General features: G+C 45.0%; 1 protein-coding gene across 3 annotated transcripts in view; it reads left to right on the top strand.

Annotated features, from left to right (window-relative positions):
• The window catches only part of LOC119954705 (rho GTPase-activating protein 8-like), a 93,019-nt gene that overhangs the window by 54,677 nt on the left and 17,305 nt on the right, over positions 1–21,037 (top strand). For 2 of the 3 annotated variants that reach the window (XM_038780185.1, XM_038780186.1), the window contains 4 exons: positions 1,742–1,840; positions 9,553–9,663; positions 11,850–11,923; positions 15,662–15,739. In XM_038780185.1, coding sequence (XP_038636113.1) covers positions 1,742–1,840; positions 9,553–9,663; positions 11,850–11,923; positions 15,662–15,739 — 362 coding nt within the window. The remainder of the gene's footprint in view (positions 1–1,741; positions 1,841–9,552; positions 9,664–11,849; positions 11,924–15,661; positions 15,740–21,037) is intronic. The other variant, XM_038780187.1, reaches the window with a different exon arrangement.

Here is a 21,037-nt window from a genome sequence, read left to right as displayed (position 1 = left end):
GCTCTCGCTAGCACGTAGCACTGGCAGTAATCCTAGGATTACTACCTTTTTGGGTCCTAGTTTTTAATTCGATAAAATCTTGATTGATCTGATTGTAGCGTTAACACCACTTGCCTGCTTCCATAACCCTGGATGCCCTTGTTAACTGGCCCTTGAATATATTCAATGACCCAGCCCCCTCTGCGCCCTGGAGAGAGAATTCCAAAAACTAATAACCTCTTGAGAGAAGAAAATCCTCCATCTTCACCATTTTAAATGGGAGATGATCCATACCTGCTTGGTCTAGATTTCCCCCATGAGGGGAAACATTCTTCCAGCATTCCCTCAGATTTTTTTGCTTCATAAAATATACCCTCATTCCTCTAAACCCTAATGAGCATAGGCCCAACCTACTCACCATCATCCCAGGAATCGGCCTAGCGAACCTTCTCTGAACTGCTTCCAATGCAAGTATATCTCTCCTTTAGTCAAGTGACCAAAACTGTGCACAGTGCTCCAGGTGTAGGTGTAATCTTACCAATAACCTGTCCAGTTTTAGCAAGACTTCCCTTTCTTTTACATCCCTTCCCCCTTGCAATAAAGGTCAACATTCCACTTGCCTTCCTAATTTCTTGCTTAACTGCACGCTAACATGTTGTGAGTCATGTACAAGGACACCCAGATAATAGTAATAATCTTTATTGTCACAGTACCTCAGAGTTCTGCAGTCTCTCTTCAATTAAGTAATATTCTGCTTCTTGTTCTTCTTTCCATAGTGGTCAACTTTGCATTTTTCCACATTATTCTCCATTTCCATCCACTTAACTATTCTGTCTCCTACTACAACTACATTCCTTTTTGCTCCCTGTGCGCAGATCTGTGGGTAGCTGGTTGGTGTTAATTGCTGGCTGATTTCTGGTGGTTGATCAGCAGTAAGCTAACTGGCAGAGAGTTGACTGGTGTACCTGCTCTTTGGCTGTGTTGCTCACTAAAGAAACTCTCAATGCTGTCAGGGGAGCATGTTTTGGGTTTAAAATTATTTTTGCACATCATGTAGCCGATATACCATAAACAATTTCTGCATCTGTCAAACAAGTTTACTCAAATGCTGCAAGTGGAAGAAATGAAGTGTATATAAAAAATATACAAATGGCAACCTTACAAACTAGCAAAGAAACCTCCTTTGTGATCTACAATGCACCAGGGTCCAAAATTGCCCAAATCAGAGTGTTTTTACCAGAATAAAATGATCCCTATCTCCAAAAGATACCGAGGGCAGCACGGTAGCATAGTGGTTAGCACAAATGTTTCACAGCTCCAGGGTCCCAGGTTCGATTCCCGGCTTGGGTCACTGTCTGTGTGGAGTCTGCACGTTCTCCCCGTGTGTGCGTGGGTTTCCTCCGGGTGCTCCGGTTTCCTCCCACAGTCCAAAGATGTGCAGGTTAGGTGGATTAGCCATGATAAATTGCCCTTAGGGTCCAAATTGCCCTTAAGTGTTAGGTGGGGTTACTGGGTTATGGGGATAGGGTGGATGTATGGGCTTGGGTAGGGTGCTCTTTCCAAGAGCTGGTGCAGACTCGATGGGCTGAATGGCCTCCTTCTGCACTGTAAATTCTATGAAATTCTATGAAAAGCATTCTTGATAGAGCTGACCATTGGAAATAAGATTGAACTGCAATGTTTCGATGGTGAAATAATTTGTAATCTAATAGAAAAGGCACTATTCAACATTTTCTAATCTATTGTCCAATTTTCTTTTCAGTCATAAATTTGGAAAGAAAGTCATTTACGTAAATTACTTAAGTGAACTGAGAGAACATTTGAACTGTGATCAGATCATCATCCCTTCAGAAGTAATCCGGTATGTAGTGCAGATAATGTTCAAGGGACACCGATTTGTTTTAGATAAAATGGTGCCACACTCTTTTTTTTTTTTAAATTTGCATCTGTCTCAATGATGGGGAATGGACTGGGGATTTTTATTATTGCATGAAAGGCTAGCGACCTGGAAGGGGGATTTAATATCAGCGGTTTTCCGTTACTCTCTGGCTGTTGTCATCTGTTTCAGAAATTGAAATATTCTATTGCTGGGGTCAATTCATCCAGTGCCCAACTGAGAGCGAAATTCACCCATTCTAAATCCCCTGGTGGGAATTGGAACATGGAGTATTTCCCGCTGTGGAGGAAAACACAGCAAATCTTCTGGCCCGAAAGTATAATTATGCGACCGGGCATTTTGTACCGTGTTCTGTGATGGGGCAGTCCTGATGGCACATAGTCCACTATCCTATCCGGCCCCCGGCTTCCCCCCACCCCCATTCACGGCTGTGTTGTTCCTGGGTACGGACATGCCATCCGTCTCCATCCAGAACTGCGGAGGCAGCCCCAGGCATTTGGGTGAGTCCCAACGTCTGCATGCCATGTTGTTCCAAACATATTTCATACCAGTGAGTTACCTGATCCACCACCAGAAGACCCCCCTGTAAATCATGTTGGCATGAAACTGATTTCTGGCCCTCATGCCATACTCTCAATTGCTTGCTCTCTCTCTCTCTCTCTCTCATGGACAGAACTTTCACCCAAGGCAGCTGAGTTCAAATGCTAGACTCCCAACAATTGGAGCGACTTGTATGCAGACTTGTGCATAAAAAAATAGCTGAACTTGAATACAGAAGATAGCAGCAAAATAATTAGTTATTTTTCATCTTTATTGTTTTTCAATGGTAGACTAATTCGTCTCTTTTCATTTAAGTACTATAACTTATCCTTTCACTGTTCCTGCATTTCCTTCAAGTATTCTGTATTAACTTTAAATCATCGGCTATTATAACTTTTCCAGCAACAAATTGTAATTCGGTAATATAACTGCCCTGTCTTAAATTCTTTATTTTAAAATAAAACTACCTTGTGCAGTGCTTAGTTTGAAATTAACTGGAGATATTCATTAATTACTTGCCAGCATAAATGACTCAGGATGTCCTTTGTCTGCATTGAATCAGGTGATCACCTTTGGGCTAATGAGGATATGGGGGCAGAGGAAATGATCTCGACTGTTCTGGGCCAGAGAAGGGAAAAATGAGGAAAGTTCCTTTTCGTGGTATTTAGCAGTAGCGCCTACTGGAAAGTGCAGATGCAGGGTTGAACTTAGTTGTGGCACTCATCACAATTGAATTGTCTGATGAAGCTTTTAGCCAAGGCTAGTACATAAGACCCCTCTTATTTGCTAAAGGGTAACTGGTAACACTCAGACCCATACCACAAAAGAAATCAACATCTTTGGGAGAGAGAGGGAAAAAAAAGAATGGAAACTAAAGACTTACAAAAGCCTATAGAATAGTATTGGATGTATATTGACTTTACTGTACACTGGTTTTTCCCTCCTACCTCAAAACAAAATATAACGGTAACAAAGGCAATATAATAGGGCTGGTTTAGCAAAGTGGGCTAAACAGCTGGCCTGTAATGCAGAACAAACGACAGATTGTGGCAACTAGGGGCTTTTCACAGTAAATTCATTGAAGCCTACTTGTGACAAAAAGTGATTATTATTATTACAATTGAAAATTTGAACTTCAGGGTCTTAAAAGTGATGGTACTGGACTGGCAGCTCATTATGCCTGCCTCATCCCCCTTCCATTGAAAGCAGGTTGTATTACGGTTACCCAATGTGTCCCCACTAAATGTTACCCCTTTGTCCTATTATCACTCTCAATCAGAGAGCCCAAGTGAGCAAGCATAAAGCGTGCTCACCAAAAACATTATAAATCAGCTGTAAAACATTCATAGAATTTGTACAGTGCAGGAGGCGGCTTTTTGGCCCATCAAGTCTGCACTGGCCCTTGGAAAGGGCACCCTACTTAAGCCTACACCTCCACCCTATCCCTGTAATCCAGTAACCCCATCTAACCTTTTTGGGCACTAAGGGCAATTTAGCATGGCTAATCCACCTAACCTGTACGTCTTTGGACTGTGGGAGGAAACCGGAGCACCCGGAGAAAACCCACGGAGACACTGGGAGAACGTACAGATTCCGCACAGGCAGTGACCCAAGCTGGGAATCGAACCTGGGACCCTCCAGTTGTGAGGCAACAGTGCTAACCACTGTGCTACCTTGCCGCTCATATGGCTTGTGTAGAGAAATGATAACAATGGGATGAGTTTACTATTTCAATTCCCTCCCCTCTGTAATTTCCAATATTTCTGAATATGCAAACTATATAAATCTCATAATAATCTATTATGGTGGTTAAAAACACATAAGCAATCCAAAGTACAAGTACAAGCAAGAAATGTATATTAAATCTTTTTAAATTCCTAGTTAGGCATTTGTTGGAGAATGGTGTACAATCCTCGGGACCGTACTTTAGCAAGGATGTTGAGGCAGTGGAGAGGGACATTTACTAGAATCGTACTGGGGTGAGGGATTTCAGTTTATGAAGAAAGTCTGCAGAAGCTGGGATTGTTCTCTTTAGAACAGAGGCGGCTAAGAGGAGACTTATGACGGGTTTTGATAGGAGGATAGGGAGAAATTGTTTCCACTGGTAGTGAGCCAGTAACAAGAGGACACTGATTTAAGCAAATTGGTGACACGAGGATTATTTAAATGTAACAAGTTATGATTGTCTGGGATGCACAGTATGTAAGGATGTTAGAACCAGAATAATTGAGTGTATTGTAAAGAAGAATTTTGCAAGGCAGTGAAGAGAGATAAATGGAGTGGAACTAACTAGAAAGATCTTAAGAAGCCAGCAGAATCACAATAGTGGAAATGACCTTCTGCCTGGTATGCTTCTGTGATGAGACTTATTCTCCCTCTTGTAGATGCCTGAACTATTGTAAAGCCATTAGAGGCAGTAGTTTGATTTAACTTTGTTCTGAAAGGTCTCTTGTGCTTCCTATATGCTCTGCCCTGAGGCTATCAAAACTAAATATGATGTAGTAACTACTGAGTAAAATTTGTACAAATAACTAGAAACACTTCATGAAATGTGGGAATACTTTTAATAAGGTGATAAATTCTGTTGTGTGATATGACATGAGTCAGTAAAATCTATCTGCTGGACTTGCACCAAATTTATTGCTACTCTTACTAGACCCTTTTAGGGAGAGAAAAGAAAGGCAATAATATGCTTTCTGCACAAGTAAGATACGTGCTTGTTCTGAACTGACTAGATTTTGGAATAATAAAAACTTGATCTTCAGTCTGAGTTCCCCCCCCCCCCCCCCCCCCCCCATTGATGTAGCATAGCCATTAATCAATATATGAAGGACATCTAATCACAACTTACATTGAGACTACTATTGAAATTAATGCTTGTCAAAATTGGAGTTTTTCGAGATGGTTATAGAATAATCCACGTGTATAATTGAAGTACTGCATGTAAATATGGGTATAATAGTCTGGTTCTGTTCATTTGTTTCACCGGTTTGCATCTGCATTAGTTTTGAAGTCTATCAAAATGAATTGAATTGTTTTCTTTTAAGCAATTTAGAAACATAAAAGTGTAAATGGTTGTGATACAATCATCCTGCTGGCTTTATCTTCTAGATGCAAAATCCTGCAACGTGTAATTTTCCTATTTGTTCTGAGGCAGTGGGGAAGCATAACATGTGGGGAGTTTTTCTGTCGGCTCGATGGCCTCCAGCTCCATTATGAAGTCTGTTTTATTGCAGTGAATGCAATGGTGGTTATTTCTGTTCTTCTTGTCTCTCTTTCTGCTTTCTTTTTCGCTCTCCTGTCTTATGTTTCTCTTTTCCCCTCTCATTCCTTTTTCTTTTTTTTTTCCTCATCAATGAACAGACTGTGCAAAGAGATCTTGAACACCAGAACTGGGAAGTGATGTTGAATATGAGGGGCATGGATAGAGTGGATGGGCAGGCACTCTTTCCCAGGGTGGAGGATCAGTCACCAGGGGGCGCAGGTTTAAGGTCCGTGGGGCAAAGTTTAGAGGAGATATGCAAGGCAGGTTTTTTACGCAGAGGGTGGTGAGTGCCTGGAAAATGTTGCCAGGGGAGGTTGTGGAAGCAGATACATTAACAGCGTTCACAAGGCATCTTGACAAACACATGGATAGGATGGGTGTAGAGGGATACGGCACTAGGACGTGCTGAGGGTTTTGGCAAAGGTTGGCATCATGACCGGTACAGGCTTGGTAGGCCTGTTCCTGTGCTGTATTGTTCTTTGTAACAGACATTGGACAGATCAGATAGTGGGTGTTAGGCTTAGTTCTAGATACATAGATACATAGAATTTACAGTGCAGAAGAAGGCCATTCGGCCCATCGAGTCTGCACCGGCTCCTGGAAAGCGCACCCTACCCAAGGTTAACACCTCCACCCTATCCCCATAACCCAGTAACCCCACCCAACACTACGGGCAATTTAGCATGGCCAATCCACCTAACCCGCACATCTTTGGACTGTGGGAGGAAACCGGAGCACCCGGAAGAAACCCACGCACACACGGGGAGGATGTGCAGACTCCGCACAGACATGACCCAAGCCGGAATCGAACCTGGGACCCTGGAGCTATGAAGCGATTGTGCTATCCACAATGCTACCGTGCTGCCCATTTGGTCTGGAGACCAAATAGGAGTGTTTGCAGATGTGTGGAAGCGCTGCAGCAAAATTATCCAAGTATTGTATCAGGAAAGGGCAATTGTAGTTGCGAGGAACTTTATGAAAAATTCAGGCATTTGCATTTCAGCAAGGAAGGTACGGCAATTTCTAACAAAAGCTTCCCAAATTCTGAAATGTTATGAAGGAAGACTGATGAACACTTTTTCATTGGTTGGCCAGACACAGCAAGATGGGCTAGATTAGAGACTACCATCAAAAGAAAATGCAGCAGGAAGTCAGAAGAATCCATCTCCCTACAGGACAAATATAGAATCATTTGCCGCAGGTTATTTAAAATGGAAGTGAGAAAAGAGAGAATATAAAATAATATAGGGACAAGGCAGTGAAATTTAATTGGGGTAAACTGTTCCATTTAAAGAGTTAGGGCTGGAATGTTCACAGCTAGATACAGATATGATCAACATTATTAAGCTTGTGTAAGTACCCCACCATAATGTTCCCTTTCAGGTAAATTATAAAGAATAGACAAAGAATACTATTGAAATGGACAGAGACTGCAGAATGCTGCAGTACAGAGGGATCTGAGTGCCTTTGCACTTGAACCACAAAATTATTCAATAAATAGATATTTCTGTGATTTAAGCCATCTCTTACCATTTTTAAACTGAAGTGTTTCAAGCAGATAATTAACTCCTGTCATCACGGGCAGCATGGTAGCACAGTGGTTAGCACAATTGCTTCACAGCTCCAGGGTCCCAGGTTCAATTCCCGGCTTGGGTCACTGTCTTTACAGAGTCTGCACGTTCTCCCTGTGTGTGCGTGGGTTTCCTCCGGGTGCTCCAGTTTCCTCCCACAGTCCAAAGATGTGCAGGTTAGGTGGATTGGCTATGCTAAATTGCCCTTGGTGTCCAAATTTCCCTTAGTGTTGGGTGGGGTTACTGGGTTATGGGGATAGGGTGGAGGTGTGAGCTTGGTTAGGGTGCTCTTTCCAAGAGCCGGTGCAGACTCGATGGGCCGAATGGCCTCCTTCTGCACTGTAACTTCTATGATCCTATGATCAGACTATGAGGTTTGTACTGCAGTGCTGTTACTTTTTCCGCAGTGTGTAACAGAAATAGTTTCCTCCACTTTAATATAACCACTGCCCACTACAGTGATGTTTCTAAGGCACAGGCTTGTGCTTCTAGACCATTTCCATTATATTAGAATGTTGCATTTCATTGCAGTTGACTGGAATGTCCCTTCTTTTTAGAACTAAGCAATTTGTTGATTTTTGAGAATATCATTTATTGAAAAGGTGCAACATCATATTCTACACAAGATGTACAGGCTAGTTTATGATCTTGAGGCAATGGTGGAGCATTTAAATTGCAATTCTGATTTTCTATTTGGACATCCAAACCGTTTTGTCATTTTAAGTCTGCAGGTGTATTGTTTCATGGGAGTGGGATCGAGTCACTATCTCCATAGAAGGAGAATGGCCATCGGGGCAGTCCACTCTTTAAGGAGCTGCACTGTCTGGTGGCTGAATACAGGGGGCAACTTACTTTCACAAAATGTAACAATGTAAAATTGTTCTGCCAGTCTATGATTATGACTGATCTGATTGTGGCCTTAACTCCACTTTCCTGCCTATTCCCCATAATCCTTGACTCCTTTGTCAATCAAAAATCTCTAACTTGGCCTTGAATATTCAATGACACATCTACCACTGCTCACAAGGGGAGAGAATTCCAAACATGGAGATCCTCTGAGAGAAGAAATTTCTCCTCATGTCCATGTTAAAGGGAAGATCCCTTTTTTGAAACTCTGCCCCTTGGTTCTAGATTCCCTCGTGAGGGGAAAATGCCCTCTCAGCATCTACTCTGTCAAGCCCACCCTCAGAATCTTACATATTTCAATGAGATGTATCTCATTCTTCCAAGCTCCAGTGAGTTTAAGCCCACCATTTTCAACCTTTCCTTCTAAGAAAACACCTTGGGCGCGATTCTCCGCTCCCCACGCCGGGTGGGAGAATCGCGGGAGGGCCGGGCGACTCACGACACGGCCCCCCCTCCCCCTCCGGGCTCGGTGATTCAACACTCGCCGTTTTTCACGGCAACCGCCGATTCTCCGGCCCGGATGGGCCGAGCGGCCTGACGTTCCTGACTCGTTCACGACGGCGGCAACCATCGCTGCCATCGTGAACATGGGCGCCAAATGCTCGTTTGTGGCTTTTGGGGGGCGGAGAGGGGAGTGAGCACCACGGCCGTGCTCGGGAGGGGACTGGCCCGTGATCGGTACCTACCGATCGTCGGGCCGGCGTCTCCAAGCGACACACTCTTTCCCCTCCGCCGTCCCGCAAGATCAAGCCGCCATGTCTTGCGGGGCAGCGGAGGGGGACGGCAACTGCGCATGCGCGGGTTGGAGCCGTCAGCCGTCGTGACGTCAGCCGCGCATGCGCAGGTTGGAGCTGGCCAACCTGCACATGCGCGGCCGACATTACTTAGGCGCCGCTGTTGCGTCATTCTCCGCTCCTAGCCCCCCGGGTGGGGGTGAATAAGGTGTGAGGAGCGGCCTCCGAGGCCGTCGTGAAACTCGGTCGAGTTCACGACGGCCTTCCCGATTCCGTGCGGGAGCGGAGAATTCCGCCCCTTCATTCCAGGAATCAGCATAGTGAACCTTCTTTGAACTGATTCCAATACAAGTATGTCCCTCATTAAGGGGACCAAAACTGCACACTACTATAAGTGTGTTCTCCCCAATGTTTGGTACTGTTGTAGTAAGACCTCCATGCAATGTAGGCCGACATTCCATTTGCCTCCCTTGTTACTAGTTGCACCAGCTTGCTAACGTTTTGTAATTCATAGTCAAGGACCCTTCATACCCCAGAATTCTGCAGTTTCTCCCCATTTAAATAATCTGCTTTTCCTATTCTTATAACTTATAACTTAAAGGAAGATTGTGGTAGGGATATTATGAAAGAATATGTTAATCATCTGTGTCTTTCTGGCAGATACGATGAAAAGCTGCGAGCTTCCCAAAAGGGAGGACCACCTCGACCAACAAGGACTCCTCCACCCCGACCTCCACTTCCCCAGCAACAATTTGGAGTTAGTCTACAATAGTAAGTCTTCACCTTTTTTCATTGCTGCTTTTATCATGGTTAATTTTGCAAAGTTATAAAACTTGGATACATTGCTAAGTTGCTTGTTCTACTAGGAAATTGACTGACAATGCTCAAAGGAATGTTATCATAAGATCCTCAAATATATTTAAAAATATGATCACTCTTTGGCCATTTTTTCTCTCTCTCTCCGGCACTAAAATAATATTTATGGGAGGTAGAGAGGGTGAGGCTGAAGTGGTCTGAGAAATCCAACAAGGATAACAAAACCAAGCCTCCAGCCAGGCCTTTGAATCATAATCATAAAATTTGCAGTGCAGAAGGAGGCCATTCGGCCCATCGAGTCTGCACTGACCCTTGGAAAGAGCATCCTGCTCAAGCCCACACCTCCACCCTATCCCCATAACCCAGTAAACCCACTTAACCTTTTTGGACACTAAGGGCAATTTAGCATAGCCAATCCACCTAACCTGTCTCTGGACTGTGGGAGGAAACTGGAGCATCCGGAGGAAACCCACGCAGACGCGGGGACAACGTGCAGACGCCGCACAGACAGTGAACCAAGACGGGGATCGAACATGGTTCCCTAGAGCTGTGAAGTGACTGTGCTAACCACTATGCTACCATGCTGCCCCGCGATTTGAGAGATTTAAACACAAGTATGAAAGTTTTTAAAATCCAAACTTTGCTGGTCCAGGAGCTGACACAGGTCAGCAAGCACACAGGTGATTGTTCAGGAACTTGATACAATTTAGGATAGGTACAAGAGTTTTGGATTAACTTAATGTTATGGAGGGTGTTGGCAAGGAAAGTATTTAAATAATTGAGACACTAGGTAACTGATATATGGATGAAAGTTTCAATAGCAGGTGGGTCTTGTTGGTTGGGAGGAACCCATAATTAAGGTGGCTTGGGGAGAAAGTTTGAAATCCATCACAAGCTCTATTCTGGAATGACTGATTCCACCATCGTCCCTGTTCATTGTCTAAGGATAGAACATAGAACATAGAACAGTACAGCACAGAACAGGCCCTTCGGCCCTCGATGTTGTGCCGAGCAATGATCACCCTACTTAAACCCACGTAACCCGTAACCCAACAATCCCCCCATTAACCTTACACTACGGGCAATTTAGCATGGCCAATCCACCTAACCCGCACATCTTTGGACTGTGGGAGGAAACCGGAGCACCCGGAGGAAACCCACGCACACACGGGGAGGACGTGCAGACTCCACACAGACAGTGACCCAGCCGGGAATCGAACCTGGGACCCTGGAGCTGTGAAGCATTGATGCTAACCACCATGCTACCGTGAGGTAACCAGACTATTTGACTTTGAGCTGAATTTCTAGCCTCCTATCCTGTCCATGGTCAAAACTGCTTACTTTTAGCTCCATCATAATACCCATCTACCATAGCCCATACCCAGACCCATCTGCTGCTGAAACTTTCATCCACATATTAGTTACCTAGTGTCTCAATTATTTACATCCTTGCTAACACCCTCCGTAACAGTTAAGTTAATCCAAAACTCTGTTCTTCCTATCCTAAATTGTATCAACTTCCCGAGCAATCACTTGTGTGCTTGCTGACCTGTCTCAGTTCCCGGACCAGCAAAGTTTGGATTTTAAAACTTTAATATCCGTGTTTAAATCTCTCAAAGGCCTTATCCCTCTCTGTCTCCATGTGATATAATAACCCTACAACAATTCCTCCAATACTGAGTGATGCGTTCCTCACTTTCTTTGACCCACCTTAAGCTCTGTACTTCTACCTAATGGTTTCTTACTGCAGCAGGTCGAGAAGGCCACCCACCACCTTTTTGAAGGCAATTAGGAATGGTTAGTAAATGCAGCCACACCGCAACCAATAAATATAGCTCTTTTCTCAGGCCTTACTACCCCACGCCTCTCCATTCACGATGCTGCTAAAAGCCTATTTCTTGAACAAGTTTTTGGACACCTAGTGTCTCCTTAGTTGGCTCAGTGTTATTTTGTGTCTTACTACCCTCCTATGAACCACCTTGGGTTATTTTACTATGTTAAAGGTACTGAATAAATACACATTCTTCTTCTAAATGGGCCTTTTCACAAAGTGCACATTTTAAGATATTTCAATAAAATGTGATTTTCATGCAACTAACCTATACAAATGTGACTATGCATTGTTTTTTTAAAAATACTAGCCTCCAAGACAAAGGAAATGGTGATCTTATTCCTCTAGTAATGAGAGAAACTGTGCTGTTCCTGAAGCAGAAAGGTATGTTTCATTCCTCATTTCTGTGTTAATAATGTTGACTCCTAATTTGATTGTCTTTAAGCAATTTGTAGCCCTGCCTCCTCAGAGTATGAATTTGAAAAACATATACTTTAATAATTTTATTCTCTCTCGCAAGTCTGACCAGCTACTACTTCTTACCATTGGCTCACCCATTGACCTTTATTCCTCAACTTCTTGGCCTTATTATTTGTTCTGGCCTCGCATTGAAGTTGTGTATCTCTTCACTGTGGTGGCCGCCCCGAGATTTAACTTTGCAAACATTTTATTTCCTGCTGATATCTCTTAATTTTGAGTTTTATCCAGATGACAGTTGTGAATGTCTTCATAGTTGGAAATAAAGATAAAACTTTTAGTCGCTGAACTATGCTGTTCTCCAGTTTGAGGCCAAAGAAAAAGGGTTCTGAATTGTGTGTCACTTTCTTCATGCGGTTTCATTAAATGGAGCGCACGGCTACATATTGACAGCGGCTAAAGGTTAATAGGATCTTGTTGCTGATCATTAATCCCATTCTCATTGCTGATTGGCAGCCCATTTCCACCACACACCCCATTCTCTCCATTCCATGCAGATTTTTGTGTTGTGTACCTCTAATTTGAGCGGCAACGCAATCCCAGGCATCATCTGTCAATATTACTCTAAAGTGAGTTGCTTTAGTGGTATACAAAAAAAAAAGGACAATCGATGACCTCCTATTCTACCTTTTTTCTCCCCATTCCTCACCACATGTATTCAACTCTGCCACATAATGATGCAGTTGGACCTGAAATGCAGCAGTGGATTGTGAGTCAAACCTGCTTCATGGTTACTCATGCTCTTCTAGGAAGTCACTCACATTTGCAGTGATTTAAAAATCAAAAAAAAATTTAAGAGTACCCAATTATTATTTTTTTCCAATGAAGGGACAATTTAGCATGGTCAATCCACCTAACCTGCCCATCGTTTGGGTTGTGGGGGTGAAACCCACGCAGACACGGGGAGAATGTGCAAACGCCATACGGATATTGACCCAGTGCCAGGAGTTGAACCCAGGTCCTCAGTGCTGTAGGCGGCAATGCTAACCACTGCGCCACATTTGCAGTGATGACATCACTGTTGTTCAGGGCCGCAATATCTCCTAATCTTGGGATTCAAAAGACGTTTTGAAATTTTGCCATGGTTGACACTCCAGCATTCACTATTTTTTATTGTTCAGAGTATCCAATTTTTGCTTTTTGGAAATAAGGGCCAATTTAGTGTGGTCAATCTACCGGTTGTGGGGGTGAGACCCACACAAACACATGGAGAACGTGCAAACTCCATACGGGCCGGGATCAAACCAGGGTCCTCGGCACTGTGCGGCAGCAGTGCTAACCACTGTGCCACCATGTTGCCCCCATCATTCTCTATTTGAAAGAACATCAAATTGAATAATAAATATTTTGGTGAGCCCTTATTGCCCCAATTTGGTACACCTGTTGTTAGAATGCACCGTCCTTTGCTGTTTTTGTCACACGTCATTTTAATTTTAAGATCATTGTACCTCCTTCTAAGCAAGAAGTTTGAGAAGGGTGGCTTTCTAAGTTTATACTAATTGTGAGGAACCTCACTCAGTCTCTACACATATATTGAGAAGTTGAGGATGTATTGTCCATGATTTCCTGCTTAGGAACATGAATGGATGCAATTGTGATTGTGCTGTCATGGTAGCCACGTATGTATGAAGCTCTTGAACAATAGGAGGATCTCAGAAAATGCTACCATGTCTTTTTCTTGAATTGTGTTTAGCAGATTGTGAGTGTTATAATATTGCTGCTGCATCAGCTCCGCAGGCGAGATGCGGCTAGGGAAATTGGTGGAGTGACGGATAGGGGTGGGAATGTAGTGCAAAAGGGGACAGAAGTAAATGGGGTCTTTAGGGACTTCTACGAGGAACTGTACCAGTCGGAACCTCCGATGGGGAGAGGGGGGATGGAGAGCTTCATGAACAGGCTATGTTTCCCAAGGGTTCAAGAGGGGCTGGGGGTGCCGATAGAGTTGGAGGAGCTAGTCAGGGGGATTGGACAAATGTAGTCAGGTAAGGCGCCGGGGCCAGACGGGTTCCCGGTGGAATTTTATAAAAAGTATGCGGATCTGGTGGGCCCCCTGTTGGTGCGAGCCTTCAATGAGACATGGGAGGGGGGGGGGGGCTTTGCCCCCGACGATGTCGCGGGCACTGATCTCTCTGATCCTAAAGCGGGATAAGGACCCCTTGCAGTGTGGATCATACAGGCCTATCTCGCTCCTCAATGTTGATGCTAAGTTGCTGGCGAAGATACTGGCCACCAGGATAGAGGACTGTGTGCCAGGGGTGGTACAGGAGGATCAGACAGGATTTGTCAAGGGACGGCAGCTCAACACGAATGTGCGGAGACTGCTAAATGTTATTATGATGCCGGCAGTGGAGGGGGAGGCGGAGATAGTGGTGGCGCTGGATGCGGAGAAAGCGTTTGATTGAGTTGAGTGGGGGTACCTCTGGGAGGTGCTGGAGCGGTTCGGATTCGGGGAGGGATTCATCAAATGGGTGAGGCTGCTCTACGCAGCTCCGATGGCAAGTGTAGTTACCAATGGAAGGAGATCGGAGTACTTTAGGCTCTACCGTGGGACCAGGTAGGGGTGCCCCCTGTCCCCCTTGCTCTTTGCACTGGCGATTGAACCTTTGGCTATGGCGTTGAGGTATGCTGTTGTATGTGGCGGACCCAGAAGGGGGAATGCCGGGGGTGATGGAGCTGTTAGCGGAATTTTGGGGCTTTTCGGGCTATAAGTTAAAGGCATCAGTAGAGGAGCTGAAAGCTAAGTGGGAGGGGGAACTGGGGGAACAGATCGAAGGCGGGACATGGGCTGATGCCCTGGAGAGGGTTCATTCTTCCTCCTCGTGTGCACGGCTTAGCCTCATCCAATTCAAGGTGCTGCACTGGGCCCACATGACTGGGATGAGGATGAGTAGGTTCTTTGGGGGTGAAGACAGGTGTGTCAGGTGCTCGGGGAGTCCAGTGAACCACGCCCATATGTTCTGGGCATGCCCGGCACTGGAGGAGTTCTGGAAGGGGGTGGTGAGGACGGTGTCGAGGGTGGTGGGATCCAGGGTCAAGCCAGGATGGGGACTCGTGATTTTTGGGGTTGGGGTGGAGCCGGGAGTGCAGGAGGCGAAAGAGGCCGGTGTGCTGGCCTTTGCGTCCCTAGTAGCCCGGCGAAGAATCTTGCTACAATGGAAGGATGCGAGGCCCCCAAGCGTGGAGACCTGGGTCAATGACATGGCGGGTTTCATTAAGCTAGAGAAGGTCTAATTAGCCCTGAGAGGGTCGGTACAAGGGTTCTTTAGGCGGTGGCAACCTTTCCTCGATTTTCTAGCTCAACGATAGGGTACGGGGACAGCAGCAGCAGCAACCCGGGAGGGAGGGGAAGGGAAAGGGGGGGGGGGGGGGGGGGGACGATGACTATGTTTGTTTATTTAATTTAAATTTTTTTAAAAGTTCTTTTGTTGTTCATTGGGGTTGGAGGGGTGGGGGGATGTGATACATGCGCGATACGGTCTGGGGGGTGTTACAGTTATTATGGGTTATTTTGTTGCATTTAATTGTTTGTCGTTATGTTTTATATTTTCTGTAAAAGATTCCAATAAAAATTATTTTTAAAAAAATAATAATATTGCTGCTGTGAGAGATGGCAACTTGCTGAAAAGTTCAATATTTTGTTTACAGCACTTAAAACGGAAGGTTTGTTCAGACGATCAGCTAACATCCAGGTCATAAAGGAAATCCAGAAACAATATAACCTGGGTAGGTGGCCATCTAGCTATCTGTCAATGTAATCGGCAATAGCATTATCTCCCAATGCAGGAAGATAAAGAAATAATAGCTGGGATGTCCAGCAATCAACTTTTTTTTTATTTCCAGGTGCATATTTGATGACATTCAGTTGCTGATAATTTGATCCAGTAATACTTCTATTCATTATTATTAGAGCTGCATTCGTATACAGATGATGAAGGATTTCACATGCATGGATTATTGGTTTGATTGTCCTTCATGTGGCAACAGTGTTAAAATATGTTTTTATCTTGATGCTTATTTAGAAGAAGTTATGGATGACTGGGGTACGTGTACTGGCTCCCCTGTCTTTTACACAAATATTTCAGGAGAGCCATAGATACAGTTGTTCTTCAGTCTCCTAGCTGGATAAGAACAGCATTTAGTACTGTAAACATTGGAAAACCACAAAAGATGCTGAATATGGGATTTCCTCAACACAAAAATCCATTTTGTATTTTAGTTTAAAACATGGCGGAGCAGACTCGATGGACCAAATGACCTAATTCTGCTCCCATATCTTATAAATTTAACATTATCTATTAAATGAGGCTTCAATAAAACTATCACATTTGAAAAGCTAGGACTTTGACTATTTGGCAGGGGGATGGGAACCTGAGGGTGAATTAGATGGGGCAAAATCGGAAATGGAAGGCAGAGGAAACTAAGGTTAGAAATGTTATAAAAAAGGGAATTTTGTCGTGCTTTGATACTTCAATGCATGGGATATAGCAAATAAAGCAAATGAGATGAGAACACAAACATGACAGTGTGATATCACAGCTATTATATGGCTTGAGGAACAGGTCTGGCAGTTCAACATTCCTGGCTACAGGGTTTTCAGATGTGAGAGAGGGGGTGAATTTTTTTTAAATTATGGAAACGGGTTGGCAATTTTGGTTGAAGAATCAAATACAGCTGTGAGGAGGGGTGATATGTTAGAAGTTTAATACAATGAAATCATATAGATTGAGCTAAGGAACAAAAATGAGACAATTGTGCTATGGGCGGCATGGTTAGCACTGTTACTTCACAGCACCAGGGACCTAGGTTCGATTCCCGGCTTGGGTCACTGTGCGGAATCTGCACATTCTCCCCGTGTCTATGTGGGTTTCCTCCGGGCGCTCCGGTTTCCTCCTACAAGGCCTGAACGGCGTGCTTGTTAGCTGAATTGGACGTTCTGAATTTTCCCTCCGTGTACCCGAATAGGCAAGGGTGTGTGGCGATTAGGGAATTTTCACAGTAACTTTGGTGCAGTTTTGCTGTAAGCCTACTTGACACTCATAAAGATTATTATTATAATTGATTTACTGACACCGGCAAATCACAGACACCAGTACTGAGTAAAGTGGAGGCTCTACCATTGAGACAATCCACACCTGAACCCTTTTGGGTGTTCTAGCAAGCTGCATAACTAGGAAAGTCAAGGGGTTTTTAAACTACATAGTGGGAGCAAGGGATCCAATTTGGGAAGATGTGGTAAAACAAAGGAAATTAACAAAGCAAGAGAGCAAGATACTAATATGGGGAATGATACACAGACCGTGACAGGGAGTACAAATCTAAGAGTAAATCAGCAGAAAGGGTTAGAGGTTGCAAAAATATTAAAAGGATAAAGCTAAATATTAAAAGGATAAAGCAGTTAAATTGAACTGATGGCTCATATAGAAATAAATATGACCTGATAGCCATTGGAGATATAACCAAGGTTGAGGCCTGAATATTGAAGGGTTTGTTACATTTGGGAAGGACCGGAAGCTGAGAAAAGCTGGGGGGTTGGCTCTGTTAATTAATGATGTCCTGGCACAATGGAGGGGGATGACCTAAGTTCAGGAAACTAGGATGTAGAAGTGGTTGGGTAAAGGTGAAAAATGATGAAGGCAAGAAGTCACGGGAGTGGTGTACAGGTATCCACACGGTAGGCTGTAGTATAAAAGATGAAATAATGGGAGCTTGTCAGAAAAGTACAGCAATAATTATGGAGTTTTGAATCTGCATGTAGACAGGGAATATCCAATGGGCAACGGTAGTGTGGATGTGGAGTTTATAAAATGTTTTCAGAACAGTTTCTTAGAACAGCACATAATAATAATCTTTATTATTGTCACAAATAAGCTTACATTAACACTGCAAGGAAGTTACTGTCAAATTCCTGGCGTCATTCTGGCGCCAACTAGAGAACAGACTATACTAGAGCTGGAATTCTAATGAGGTTAAATGGCTTCATTGTGAAGGCGCCCATATATAGTTGCGATCATAATATGATTGAATTTAACATTCTGTTTGAGGGAGAGAAGAGTGGATCTAAGATTAATATCGTAAACGTAAGGGCAATTACAAGGACATGAAAGTCTATCTAGTTAAAGCCAACTGACAAATGAGGGGCAGCACAGTAGCATAGTGGTTAATACTATGGCTTCACCGTGCCAGGGTCCCAGGTTCGATTCCCAGCTTGGGTCACAGTCTGCGCGTTCTCTCTTTGTCTGCGTGGGTTTCCTCCAGGTGCTCCGGTCTCCTCCCACAAGTCCCGAAAGACGTGCTGTTGGGTAATTTGGACATTCTGAATTCTCCCTCTGTGTACTCGAATAGGGGCTTTTCACAGTAATTTCATTGCAGTGTCAATGTAAGCCTACTTGTGACAATAAAGAATTTGAAAAAAGGTTAAGGGATAGGTCAATAGTGATGCAGTGGTGTGTTTTGGGCTTTCAGTGGCGGTCTGCAGGTGGAGGTCACACGTTGGGTGGCTCCTGCTAGAGTCTCTGGTTTTTGAACTTTAATGCTCTGATTCAGGGGTAGTTTGTGGATGAGTTGGTGTGGGAAGCCATAAGGAAGATGAAGAATGTCGATTCCCCAGAAGAAAGGTGCTGGAAAGAAGGTGACCGGTGAAGTTCTGCCAGCGAGTGAGACTGAGAGTCCCGCAGGGAGAAAGTTGGTGGGGGCTGGGTCATCAGGTGGGGTCGCTCCCCTCATGGTGGAAACGATTGAGCTGATGTCGATGGAGTTTGAGAGGCTGTTTGCGAAGCATATGGAGGTGCTTCGGAAAGAGATGGTGGCTTTGATGAAAGCGTGGTGGAGGTGGCGATTGCCCCAGTAAAGGCAGCAGTGACGAAGATGTCAGTCGAGGTGCAGGAGCAAGTAGAGAAGGTGAAGGAGGCATTGTGTCACAGCACAGTGACCAGTTCACCTCGATCGGTGAGGAGCTGCAAAGGGTGGCAGAGGTCAACAAAGGGCTGAGAGCCAAGGTGGAGGACATGGAGAACAGGTCGAGGAGGCAAAATCTGAGAATTGTAGGCTTGCCCGAGGGGGTGGAGGGCCGAGGCCGACCGAGTACTTTGTGAAGATGTTTGTGGAGGGGGTGGGGGGCGGAGAATCCGTTGGGACGGGGCACATCGGTTGCTCGGGCTGAAGCCTAAAGCGAGAGCCACCAAGGGCAGTTATAGTCGGCTTTCACAGATATCATGTGAAGGAGACGGTCATCAGCTGGCCGAAGTAGAGACGAGATGTGAAGGGGAAAGCGTTGGTATATAAATATACCAGGACCTGCTGGCGAGAAAGTGCTGGCCTTTGGATGGGTGAATGCGGCACTGTTTGGCAGTGGAGTGAGATTTGTAGTGGTCTACCTGCGAGGCTGAGAGTGACTCACAATTGGAGTGATTTTTATTTTGAGACGGCAGAGGGGTTCGTTAAGGCTGAAGGGCGGGTACTGAGATGAGAGTTGGGATTTGGACTTAGTTGTTGGGGAAGGGGATTGTGTTTTTCTTATAGAGGGTTTTCTATTGATTGGGGTTTTATTTTTTTGTCTCCTTGAATTTACATGTGCCCTGACTTTCGTTTTATTTTTTCCTTATGGATGTGGTTCTGTACTGTTGGCGCAGCTCATGTGGGAGATGGGGAGGGAGAGTGGACCCGTGGAGATTTTTGCACCCAAGGAATTGGGAACATTTGTTTTTCTCCCCGGTGCACAAGGTGTTTTCAAATATTAACTATCCGTGTAGTGGGAAAGGTGCTGTTGGCTGGAGTTATGGGGTCGGAGGACTCAGCAATTGTAATCTCTGATCACGCTCTGCATTGGATGGATGTGGCTTTGAAGAAGGGGCAATCCAGAGGCTGGGGTTTCATTGCACGGGAGAGGTGTCTCTGTCTGTGGTCTGGGAAGCTCTGAAGGCGGTGGTGAGGGAGGAGGTGATCTCGGGAGGAGGTGATCTTGTTTAAGGCTAAGGTGGAGAGGGAGGAACACCAATGACTGATCAAAGAGGTTTTGGAGGTGGATAGGAGGTATGCGGTGCGGTAAAGGGGGAGGAGTTGCAGGTTTGTCCATGGGAAAGCGGTGCGTCGGTTGAGAAGGGCGAGGGGGCCTGTTTGTGAATATGAGAAGGCAGGTTGGCAGGTGATCTTTGGAGCCACCGGAAGAAGAGCTGGAGACGAAGGGGTTTTTGAGTGGGCGAGAGTGCCCAAAGTTGGGGGAGGTGGGAGGGCAGGGCTGGAGGAGGCGATTAGGAAGATGCAGGCAGGGAAGGTGGTGGGGCGATGGGCTCCTGGTCGAATTTTATAAAGATTTAAGGATAGGCTGGCGCCATTGATGGGAGTGTTTGAGGACACGATGGTAAGGGTCAGGGGTGTCTTGCTCCTGACAATGGAGCAGACCTCCATCTCGTTGTTGCTTAAGAAGGATAAGGATCCGGTGGAGTATGTGTCGTATATCTCTGCTGAATGTAGATGCCGAGATGTTAGCAAAGATGTCGGCGTTAATGTTGGAGGGGTGCCTTCCAAAGGTGATTGGGGAGGACCAGACGAGCTTTGTAAAGGGAAGACAGTTTTCCTCAAATGTGAAGAGGCTGCTGAATGTGGTGCTTTCTCTGCCAGAGGGAAGGGAGACAGAGGTGGTGGTGGCATTGGATGTTGAGAAGGTGCTTGATCAGGTGGCGTGGAGTTATTTGATGGGGGTATTGGAGAAATTTGAGATTGGGTCGAAGTTTGTGGCGTGGGTACAGCTGCTATGTAAGGAGCCGATGGCGTGCATGAATTCAGGGTATTTATCGTTGCACCGGGGTACGAGGCAAGGATGCCCAATGTCCCACCTATTGTTTGCATTGGCTATTGAGCACTTGGCCATTGTACTGAGGAACTCGGAATTGTAGAAGGCATTAGTGAGGGTGGGATGGGGACGGGGGTTGTAACATAGGGTGTCCTTCTATACAGATGACATATTGCCGAGCTCTTCAGTGAGGAGTATAATGAGGTTGTTCCAGACATTGGCACTGTAGGGAT

This window comes from Scyliorhinus canicula, chromosome 20 (genome assembly GCF_902713615.1).
Source record: "Scyliorhinus canicula chromosome 20, sScyCan1.1, whole genome shotgun sequence".
Taxonomy (NCBI): Eukaryota; Metazoa; Chordata; class Chondrichthyes; order Carcharhiniformes; family Scyliorhinidae; genus Scyliorhinus; species Scyliorhinus canicula.
The sequence above is the reverse complement of the archived record's forward strand: the minus strand, read 5'-3'. Positions and strand labels throughout refer to the sequence as shown.